The following is an 11,009-nucleotide window of genomic DNA, read 5'->3' as shown; positions in this document are numbered from 1 at the left end:
CACAATGAGCTGCAGTTATACTTTGCTAAATGACAGGAAATCTCCTGAGATGATGTAGACCTTACTGGTGGTAAAGAAGCAATCACACTTCTGAGAATTGCAGTGAAAATGTTCTGTTGACTGAAATGAGGGATCATTTAGAAAGACGATGTGATGTGTCTTGCTATTTCTAATAAGAAATTCCCTGTTGTTGGAGTGGCTCTTGGTAAACCACTTTGGGTATAGAAGGATCGGTGACATTCTTGCTCTCAGAATAATTGCAGGTGAGCTGGAAGGCTGCTGGCTTTACGTAAATGCCAAATGTTTCTGATACCACTTCAGCTGAAATCTGTGGCTGCTGGAACTCTGCTCTAACTCAGTGTCTTGCAGACTTTTTGGTCTGTGTTGACGTTGCAGGTGTTTGTGCTGACAGCCTTAAGACTGAGATTGCTGCTACCACTGCACTGCTTTTCTCCTGTTTGCCTAGGAGCTAGCTGCATGTTCCAGCCAAAAACTGCATCCTTTCACTTCTAGAGAACACAAAGTGTTTTCATTTCAAAATGAAAATCAGTCTTTATAAAAATACTGTTATGAAAGGAAGGATTGTTATGAAGGACAGCAGCAAAATCTGAGCCAAGTTCCCTCACGGGTAACCGTTCCTTCTTTGGCTCGGTGTAGGGGATCTAAATTGAATCCCTGTCCCATCTTTTCTGTACCTCACCCCAAGCCTAGATCAAAGTGAAGAGACATCTGTGGCAGCTTAGTTTGCTAAGAGAGCAGCTATTCAGACACCTTGATGTTAGAGGTGCTTTCTGCTTCTGTTTACATCTTTGAACCTGCCTCGTTGCTGCACTGATTGATTGCCTGTATGAGTAATAGCAGAACTGTATTTAATGTGGTGGTTGCAATCCCAGAAGGACCAGTGACCTGCTAGTTCTTACAAGTGTTTTTTGTACTGAATGTTGATTCCGAGGGTACAGATTGAGAGCTGATGAGGTATAATGTACACTCTTTGTCCTAAATAGTGTCATCAAATTGCTGAATACTGCTCCATGCCCATTCCTGCAGTAGAGTCATTCCCTTGCACGGTTTGCTGACTAACCCAAAGAAAGCTGATATATAACCTGTGCAGAAGTAAGAACAAGATTTACTTCCCATCTGTCCAAGAGCCTGCTGGACTGCAAAGCCCCTGGTACAGATTAATCTTTCCATTGCGCATCTTATTGCTCATCTGCTGAGGAAGGAAAAGGGGAGTGCTTACCCTGCTCCTCGTCTACCTGTTGTGAAGGCAGGCAAACACAGTCAGTTCCTAGAAGTGGGAGCAAACTGTCATAATGGGTATTCCTGCCACAGGGCTTTGGTGGAAAATGCAGTGATTTGCCTACCAAACCCCCTGCTGCTTGCAGCTGCTGTGCCTCCTAGCAGATGCCTCTCACCTTTAGGGCACGCTCCAACAGGGCAAGCTGCAAAGACAAAATCGAAGTGAGCTTCCATGGTATGGAGGGTGTCAGGTCACACTGCTAAGCAAATAAAGCTGTGCACATCCATATTGCGTGCACAGAGCAGCTCAGCCCCCCAACTGTAGGCCCTGATATTGCAGCAGGAGGAGGGGACAGCAGTTATCTCGAGCCCTATGAGCAGTGAGAGCCTTCACTTTTACAATCACTAAAAATACAATGCATATTTTTCTGGAATTGGTTGGATAGGGATGCTTTCTTGCAGGATGCCGCGTTATTTTGTGCTTTTCATTTGCAGCATAGCTTGTCACATTTGGCTGCTTTTTTTTTTTTTTTTTACCTCCTGCAGGATGTAATGTGTGTCCCCAAGCTTTTTCCTTGGGGCTTGGATGCAAAAACAGCATTAAGGTCTTTAGGAAATCTCCCAGAAATGATGACATTCAGGTGGTCATCTGAAGTAATACAAAAGCATCCCGATTTGCAGGAGGGAACCACATTTGTCTGAGCTCTCCCAGAGATCCGCTTATACCAGGAGAGCTGCAGTCGTCAGCACTCTTTACCCAGCTGCCCTCATTGTGGGTGCTGCTTTTATTCTTAGCAGAGCTAATCTCATCTGTGCCCTTACATCCAGATATGGAGCACATTTGATTTTTTTTTTTAGTTTTCCTTCCGATAAGATTTATGTGGAATTAGACAAATGCTGAGCACTTTGGCAGGCTTCCCTGTGGCTTCCTTGCTGAGAATTGTCGCTTTAAAATTCTTGGTGTGGCCTTGGCAGATCTTAATCTGGGATTGATAGGTGATCTCAGCCTGTCTAGGTAGATTACACATGTGGTGGGGCATGTTACATGCTCCTTTGTCTCAGCACAATGGTGGGACATCGAGAGGCATGGAGTTGTCCTTTCGTACAAGAAATCTTGTCTGTGCCCTTGTTTTGTGGAGTGTGTCCTTCTTTCAGAGTCCTTGAGAAGCGGTGCTGACTTGCTGATGTGAAGCTGTTACAAAGTGCTGCCTTTCATGAATGCTGATGGCAGAAAACTAATTTGATGGATTTTTCTCATCATCTTTCCCTGTGCACATGCCCCTGCAGCCCTAAGCCTCAGAGCCATCCCTTGCATATGAAATAAAGCTCTTCCTCCCTTTGCAATCATTTATCCTTCGTTTCTCTGAATCAGTTACCCAGAAACAAGAAGAGTACTCACCCGCAGGATTGACTGTACAGTCTGCAAAGGATAAGTGAGGGTGGTGGCAACTGCTTTGGCTACTGCACCCATGACAAAAGCATCCAAAGATGTGAGCTGTTCAATGCAGAAAGAACACAAAGCACCCCGTCAGCCAGTTACCTGCATGTCTTTCACAGTTCAGTATCATTACCTGCTTCTTGGTTCTCTAAGAAGTATAATGAAGCCTGAGCTGATCTCACTTTTAGGAGTCAAAGCACAGTGCGACCAAGCAGCTTCCCCACAATGGGAGTTCATTTGTAATTTCTACCTACTCACAAGCTTTTGAATTTCTCACCTGTACCCTCCAGCTAGCTTACTGAAACAACATGATTACAGCCTATTTCATTGGAAGAAAGTGTGAAAGCTCACATCTGTGTGACTTCACTACTGAAAATTAGTAGGTGTCCATATCAGCGCATTCTCCAAATTATAATTTACTTGAGGAAGGATTACAGGGTAGGTATAACTGTCTGTTTCTCAAACAGATATGTTATAGAATGTAAATGCCTAACTTAGATCCAGAGCCCACTTGGCATCACATGCCTGCATAAAAAATATACTAAAACCCAACAACAGGAAAAAAACCCTGTCTCAAAACATACTTACCTGTGTCTGCTTTTTTAAGAGCTTTCTTTTAAAGCCTTCATAAAACATGAACTGTATGGCAGGATTGAAGACCAGCAGCAAGGAAGGGAAAGTACCGTTCCATAAAGCTAAGGCTCCTTCATCCCGTATGATCTGATGGAAGGCATCTGAGAAATAAGGTAGAAAAAAGCCGTTATGGTTATGAGCACAACATTCCGATTAGAGAAGAAGAGTGAAGCTGTATTTAAAGGCTGATGCTCCGCTTTTATTACAGTCCTCAACACCCATCTCTGTGTCATTTTTTGTCCTTTCTTCTAAACGGGAAGTTAATGGCAAAACAGTGACAGAGGAGGTTCTTCCTCACACCGCTCTTAGCGTGAGTAAAGCTTGCCAGCCATGCAGGTGCCTTCATCTTTCCACTTCAAGCTCAGAATCAATGTTAAGTTTCTGAACCCTCTTCCCAACAACCTTCTTCTTTCCTTACAGAGCAAGGCAGCCTGAAGGCGTGGGTGGGTTAGAGATGACAGTGAGTAAAAAGTAAATTGGCAAGTGGTCTGTCCAGCAGACCTCCCAGCTAGCACACTGCTGGGCTCACTGGGCTCCTGCAGGATTTGGATAAGATGTCGTGTGCTTTTGCAGAAAGCCTTGGGGTTACATGTGCGCAGACCAAACTCTCAGTTACCATCAGAGGTGGCACAGTCCAGGTTGCCGTCAAACTGCATGACTGCAAAGTGATAAGGGAGTACAGAGATTCCACCAGGAGATCTGTTATACAAATAGGAGTCTTTCATCTTCAGAGTCCTTGCTGTGGGATTTCACTGCAGGAGCTCCTCCTTGTTTGAGGACAACAGATGCTCACCTATGATGCCTTTATAATTGGTCGGCACAATGTCTTCGTTTCTAAATTTTGCTCCTTGCAGCTTCAGCCGTGTGTTCACTACCCAGAGAGGAGTGGTCAGGAGTACATTCACAACACCTAATGCAAACACAAGACGAGGAAGATCAGTGTGAACCAGAAAATCCCAAAGGCATCCCTCTTGCTTACCAGCACAGAGCCCCCACAGTGCCAAATGAAAGACAACAAGAGAACTCATCCTTGTGGACAAGTGAAGCACACTCGAGTGTGCAAAGTACAGGATTCTTAAGGCACTGTAAAAAGGGATTGCACACAAAGCCAAACACAACAGAGCAGCAGGGAGGCTGAGAAGCAGAAATAAGTATGGGGGTGGAGAAACAGACACAGCTGCGTAAGGTTGCAACAGCGTGGTAGTTTAGAACTGCACCTTGCAATACCAAGGAGGATTAAGTAACATTACTTCTGCAATCACCTGGTACAGCTCTTCCCAGCTCAGCCATGAACTAACCATGTAGAAATGAGCTCTTACAAACGTTTCTGCATCACAAAAAACAGCAATTGCTTGTGTGCTGGCCCCTTTCCTTCTCCTCCCCAAACAGTTCAGCCCACAGCCTCTCCTCAAAGGGGAGGTGCTCTCCTCCCTTCATCAGCATCTTGATTCTCCCCTGGACTCTCACAGCTATCTCCATGTAACTTGTACCAGCGGGTCCAGAACTGTGCCCAGCACTTCCAGTCATGGTTCACCAACACTGAAGAAAGGCAATTACATTTTCTCAGTGCTAACAAGCCATTGCCTGATGCAGCCAGGGATAACATTAACTCTTCTTAGCAGCAGGGACACATTGCAGGAACATGCACACTTAGACACTAAGGATTAACTCTTATCCTTGCTGAGAATCTGAGTTGTCAGTCCAATATAAAAGTTAACAACCTGGTAAAGAGATGCTTACATCTCCAAGGATAACAACTCTGAATGTGACTGCGGTGAGGGTGGGCAGAGTAGCGCAAACCAGTGAGGTAAGTGAGAAAAAGGCACTGCCTGCTTAAACCTAACTAAATGGATCACAGATTAAATGCTGAATTGGCGTGCCTACCTCAACATTTTATTGTTACCTCGTTTTTGTGATGTTGACTCTAGCACCCCAGCAACTGTCCCACATCTCCAGCTTCTGCTGTAATACATCCAAAATGGACAGAGACGTGCACCTTCATTGAAGCCACCAGGCAGAGAAATTGCATCATGTTAGGAGAAGGAAACTCCTCAGTGACCAGCTCTAGTTATAAAGGTATTCTGGCAGTCTTAAAAGTGCTGGAAATGAGAAGAGAGACAAAGATGAAATGCTGGTAAACTCAGTGTTCAACCACTCTTTTGATGCAAACACTCGGTTTTCCATCTTAGATTCTATGAGTGCTTCTTTCTCAAGAATAGCTGGGGATAAACATTATTGGGACTGCTTCCAAAGTCATAATTAAACATTGTCTGTGTATGCAATTATTCCTCAAAATTACATCAAGATTTGCTTTGGTCAGTTCTTCTGTGCTGGAAAAGAAAGGGAGAAACTCCCTCTGCAGAGCACATCCAGAGGAGGAACGCATTCTCAGGAAAGTGTTCTATGAAACAAGATGGATAAAGCTATGGTCAATAAAGTGCTTATGACCTCACATCACTCTGTTAGGTTTCCTTTAGTTGGTTAGTTTGGTTTAAGGCTCTTCCTGTGTGAATCCAGACTTCCTTAAAACCACTACAGTCTGTGCACTGCTCAGCCAGGGTCTCTGGAGGAAGCACTGCTCCCCTCGTGCCACAATCACTGATGTTTCCTTCACAGGAAATACAGGATGGATGCCTGCTTTTGCAGTCGTTCCATTACAACCGATGATTTATTGGTGTTTTTTTTGTTTTTTTTTTAACTGAAGCTGACTTGTCACCCTCATGAGACAAACGAGTGAGTGCAGAAATGTGAACAAAGGAGAGCGCTAACCTCTGAGAGGTTCTGATGCACACAGCTGCCAACTGCTCACGTTCAAAGCCACCAAAGAGTTATTGGCCAAGCTAAACCGGTGTTCTGGAAACTCTTGCCCACCTCTGAGTTCCAGGGATTTGCTTAGGAAATCAGTTGTGACAAGAACACGTGCACAGCTGCCTTCCAGCCACTCAGCACAGACTGCAGGCAAATACTGAAGTACAGCTCTGCTGAAAGTTACGTCCTCTTCCACAGGCCTTGAATCTCACCAGCACCAGTGTGTCTGCAGTTACCAATTGCACTGCCTTTTTCTGGGTGGAAAACTGCTCAAGAGCAGCACGGTGTGAACTTCTCCACCACACATTTCTGACCACCTGGCTCATGCTTCAACAGTACTCAAATCACAGCGCTAAGGTCTTTGCTAATTCTGTGACTTTTCTGATTAGGAGAGAGCATTAGACCAGAGTTTATACCCAGATGGAATTTGTGTAAATATCTGACATTCCTGCTCACAGTTCTGCCTCTGAGTTTTCCCTTTATACCTTTCCCAGAAATAATTCCAGGCTCATTTTTCACAACATGCCCCTGCGGTGCCAAGTGTTCTCAGCCAAGGGTTCTGAAACACGGAGTATAAACATAACCATCACAGAGAACTGAGGTGGGCACGGCCCTCAGGGTCCATCTGGTCCAATCCCTGCTCAAGCAGGGACACCAGAGCAGGGTGCCCAGGATGGCTTTTGAAGGGTGGGTCCAGGTGGATTTTGAAGATCTTCAAGTAGGACACCCTACAGCCTTGGGTCAACCTTTGGCAGTGCTCTGTCATCCACACAATGACAAACTGTTTCCTGGTGCTCAGCAGGAACCTCCTGCATCTCCTCTGTGCCCTTGCCTTTTGTCCCATTTCAGGGCCCCACTAAAAAAAAAAGGCTGTCTCGGTGTTCTTTGCAGCCTTCCTTCAGGCATCTATCCTGAGGGATGAGATCCCCCTGTGCCTTCCCTTCAGCCAGGAGCCTGAACTTCAGAAGAGCAAAACTCCATCTGTTTAAAGAATTATTGAATGAGATCTCCTGGGAAGCTGGGAAGCAGAAGGAATGGAGCAGAGCTGTCACCTCTTTAAGGACAACTTTCTGAGAGGGCAAGAGCTCACTGTCCCCCAGTATAGGGAAACAGGCAGAGGACTTGACAGAAGGAAGGGTTGCCATCCAAAAAGACCTGGACAGGCTTTACTCTGAGGGTGATGAGGTCCTAGCACAGCTGCCCAGAGAGTGGTGGGTGCCCCATACCTGGAGGTTCAAGGCCAGGTTGGATGGGGCCCTGGGCAGCCTGAGCTGCTGGGTGGCAGCCTTGCCCATAGCAGGGATTTGGGGCTGGGTGGGCTTTGTGGTCCGTTCTAACCCAAACCATTCTATGGATCTATGGATCTGTGATTGATAGATTCTATGACAATTGGTAGACTTAAACCTCATCCCAAACACTCTGCTCGCCTGAGCTGTAAGCAGCACCTGAGTTCTGGCTGTTAGTCCTTCCTCACACCTGCCTTTGCCCACAGAGGCAGGGATTTTCCTCTGCTCCATTTGTGCAATGTGAGGAGTGTTCACACAGCCCAGACACCCACTCAAAGTATTACCAAGAACTGGGGCATTCATGTGTGGCTCTGACAGCTTCTGCTTAAGGGCCCTTGAAGTTTTGTGGTGGCTTTTTGTCATCTGTGGAAATGAAGGGAAAGTCCTACTGGGCACAAGTGCACAGCCAGGATTTTTATCATGCTTGCCTATGTCAGCTCCTTTGTTGCTTTTGTTCCCCAGTGCTGTTATGGGTTGGGTGGAATAGGATGCTGAGTTTGTGTTGTATGAAAGGAGAAGGTCACTGTGAAGAGTTATCTCTGGAAATCTCTCCCTGCCCTTTGTGGGCAAACCAGCACATGGGTTTAGTGTGCTGGGGCCACCACCACTGGGTGCTGCTGGGGATGCCAGCAGCTGGTGCTCCACAAAGCCACCCACATCACCATGTAGATGAAACCACCCTCTAAGTCTCTTCTCATCTGGACTAGGCCAACTGCCTTCCTCCATCCCACTCATCGTGACTGTGGGGGATTTCCAATGGCAGTGGTGTGATGCAACATTTCACAGTGCTGCATCCCTCTGGAGCCCTTCCCTCTCCACTCCATCTTTTAGCACGAGTCATTTCCAAAACTGCTCTTCGGCAGGTCAGGGGTCAGGGGAGCTGATCTCACCATCATCCCTCTTTCCCTGGTTGTTCATTGCCCAGTTGCTCAATTGTTCAATTGAGCAGTCCCAAGAATTCATGTGCTCAAACTGCTCATGGCATTCTTCCTACCAATCCTTCCAAGATGCTAACTTGGCTTATTTTCCATCTGCGAACTAAACTTTCCACCTGTGGTCTAATGAGCAGCAGCACTGTCAAATCTTTATAGCTTTTCTTCTGTCTAACATGTTTCCCAGCCAACAGAAATGCATCAAATGCAGTTTCCTGAGCAGCACAGGGGTAACAAAACATGTAGAACCTCAAATACAAGGTCTGCCTGGGAGAGAAGCAGCAGGGACAGGATGGAGAGAACATGGGATCCTGAGGGTGCTCTTTAGGCCGTGAGTGAGCTGATACTCAAGGAGAACCTCTCCCCTTCACAAACAAATCTCTTGGACCACTTAATGCTCAGCTTTGTGTGATGGTCCCTGGAGAAACCATAAATGGTTGGGACCATGGGGACTGAATTTTGCTATGGCCTCTTGGACATGCTCCCATTCAAACAAGGCAAGGCTCAGCTGCATCAGGGCTGTGGGAGAGGAGGAAGTTTTTCACACAGAGGGTGGTGACACACTGGAACAGGCTGCCCAAGGAGGATGGATGCCCCATTCCTGGAGGCATTCAAGGCCAGGCTGGATGTGGCTCTGGGCAGCCTGGTCTGCTGGTTGGCGACCCTGCACATAGCAGGGGGGTTGAAACTAGATGATCACTGTGGTCCTTTTCAACCCAGGCCATTCTGTGATTCTATGACTCTATGAGAGGTTACAGTCAGCAGACAGAAGGCCTACACCACCAGGAGTTGCCAGTATATTAAATTAAGTATGTTCTTCTGTTGCTCCTTGTCTTGTTCATGAGAACTCCATCTTTCACTGATCCTTTCTGACATGTGCTCATGGGTCTCCTCAGGGCACACAGATCTTTGGGTAGCCTTGATGAACTCGCATTTAGTGGCAGCACCCATTTACAGAGCTCTGGCCCTCCTACCAAGTCAGTTTATTCACCTGGGTGGAAAAATCCTTTATTTTTATTAAGATATTGAGATACTGAGAAATGTAACAGGCATTTTTGATCACCTGAGCATGAGTGGCATCACCAGCAGCAACAGCAGAGTGGGAGCTCAATGAGAACATAGGGCTTATTCCTCCTACAACAAGCCACCCCATGTGAATGCTAATCACAATCAATGCTATGTTAGCTTTAACTTTTTGCTCTGCTACTTCTGACACAAAGTTGAAAGGAAACCAAATGTACATTACAGCTTTCTAAAGGTACACGTGGCTCCAGTGTCTCACTTGCTGACCCAGCAAGCCGAAAAGGGCTGGATCCCATTATGAAAGGCAGGAGTAAAAAGGAAACCATGCTCCTTGTTAAGATTCTCCAACACATTAACACAGCGAGTGGGTACCGTAGGTTATAAGATCCTGAGTAAAGGCTCAGAGCACTGTGCTCTTAGTTCCTGCATCTTGGCATGTGGAGGTGATGTCCCCAAAGCTTTTGGTACCATTGGACTACACACAGCTCTCGGGAGCATTCTCCCCAGGTAGGGGATGCTCTTATGCTCTTGGTACTGTTTTGCCTATTTAATATATTGTTATAACAACCAGGTGTTGTTATATTAATAATTGTTATCACGTTGAGAGAGACTGGTGCTGGTGCCATTCAGAGTGCCCAGTATCTGTGCTCAAGAGGGCTGTGAGGGAGGATAGAGGGGCTAAAACAAAAATCAGGAGACGTGGGCAAAAAAAAATGGTGGGAGAAATTTGGGGAGAAGAGGATCTGAAGAGAAGAAAGAATGGGGCTTGGGAGGGAGAGGAAGATGTAGGACTTGGTGACAATGCAAGAGAGATGATTTAAGGCTATTCCTAGGCACCTTGCCCATTCACGTCTCCACCCCTGTGTTGGCTGAAGCAGCACAGAGACTTCTCCAACACTGTCCCCCTGTGGGCTGTGGCAAGGGCAGAGGATAAGCAGAGCACCCTGGTGCATGTGGGACCAGCAGGGAGCTGCTCCTGTAAGCAAAGCCCAGCTGCAGCTCTTAGCTTTGCTTCTGGCTACACACGTGGCTATCTCCAGCTGATCTTCTAACACAGGGCATACGTTCAAATACTATTTTGGGTCATATCTAATGTTTTAGCATTTCCATCACTCAGACTGAATATGCTCAGTTACATCCTTTGAACCCCAGGAATACTCCAGTAAAGGGAGAGCACTCCAGGTGTGCTATTTTCTTAGTCTCAGCCCCTTTGTCTGAGGCTCTTACCCGCACCAAACAACCACTTCTCTCTGCACTTAAAGCTCACCAGGGAAAGCAGGAAACACAACAAGAGAAAAATAACATTGGTTCTGCAGTAAGAAGACAAATCACTGTTGTCAAATTTATTTGCCTCCATAAGTGGAAGAAGTACTTTTTATAGGCTTTTTATTTTAGTAACAGCAAATGATGATGTCTGCCCTTTACGTGCAGTGCCCAACAGAAGGCTGTGCTGCTCCATGCGTCATGTACTACACGTGCCAGCTTTCTGTTCACTTCATATTTATTGCTTCTGGGGGGGGTTCAGCCTCTCCCTCTTGGGAATTATTCTGGTCAAGCAGTGACTGTTGTTGGCTCTTTCCCTGTGGTTCCCTAGGCAGCCACCATCGCCATCATTTTTTGGGTGGTTCTCATATTAAAAAAATCCTCAAC

The 11,009-nt window shown here is 46.3% G+C and overlaps 1 protein-coding gene across 1 annotated transcript; it reads right to left on the bottom strand.

The window, feature by feature from the left end:
* Window positions 1-1,382: 1,382 nt before the first annotated feature.
* On the bottom strand, window positions 1,383-4,452 carry LOC128073933 (peroxisomal membrane protein PMP34-like). The gene is made up of 4 exons (XM_052669279.1): window positions 4,104-4,452; window positions 3,266-3,411; window positions 2,639-2,734; window positions 1,383-1,442 (listed from the first exon to the last, which is right to left on the bottom strand). Exons 1-4 carry the CDS (start codon window positions 4,336-4,338, stop codon window positions 1,398-1,400), a joined length of 522 nt encoding a protein of 173 aa, XP_052525239.1. The 5' UTR covers window positions 4,339-4,452; the 3' UTR covers window positions 1,383-1,397.
* Between the last annotated feature and the right edge of the window lie 6,557 nt (window positions 4,453-11,009).

The sequence above is a fragment of the Tympanuchus pallidicinctus genome, unplaced genomic scaffold, assembly GCF_026119805.1.
Source record: "Tympanuchus pallidicinctus isolate F22 unplaced genomic scaffold, pur_lepc_1.0 scaffold8, whole genome shotgun sequence".
Classification (NCBI taxonomy): Eukaryota; Metazoa; Chordata; class Aves; order Galliformes; family Phasianidae; genus Tympanuchus; species Tympanuchus pallidicinctus.
The sequence above is the reverse complement of the archived record's forward strand: the minus strand, read 5'-3'. Positions and strand labels throughout refer to the sequence as shown.

Bases quoted from the DNA above. Each gene is read 5' to 3' on its own strand.
- LOC128073933 (XM_052669279.1), bottom strand. From the start codon at position 4,338: ATGAGTTCTCTTGTTGTCTTTCATTTGGCACTGTGGGGGCTCTGTGCT. The intron at 2,735-3,265 runs GTAAGTATGTTT...TGCATTGAACAG, and splicing joins TCTTAAAAAAGCAGACACAG to CTCACATCTTTGGATGCTTT. The intron at 1,443-2,638 runs GTGAGTACTCTT...TTGTCTTTGCAG, and splicing joins CTGTACAGTCAATCCTGCGG to CTTGCCCTGTTGGAGCGTGC.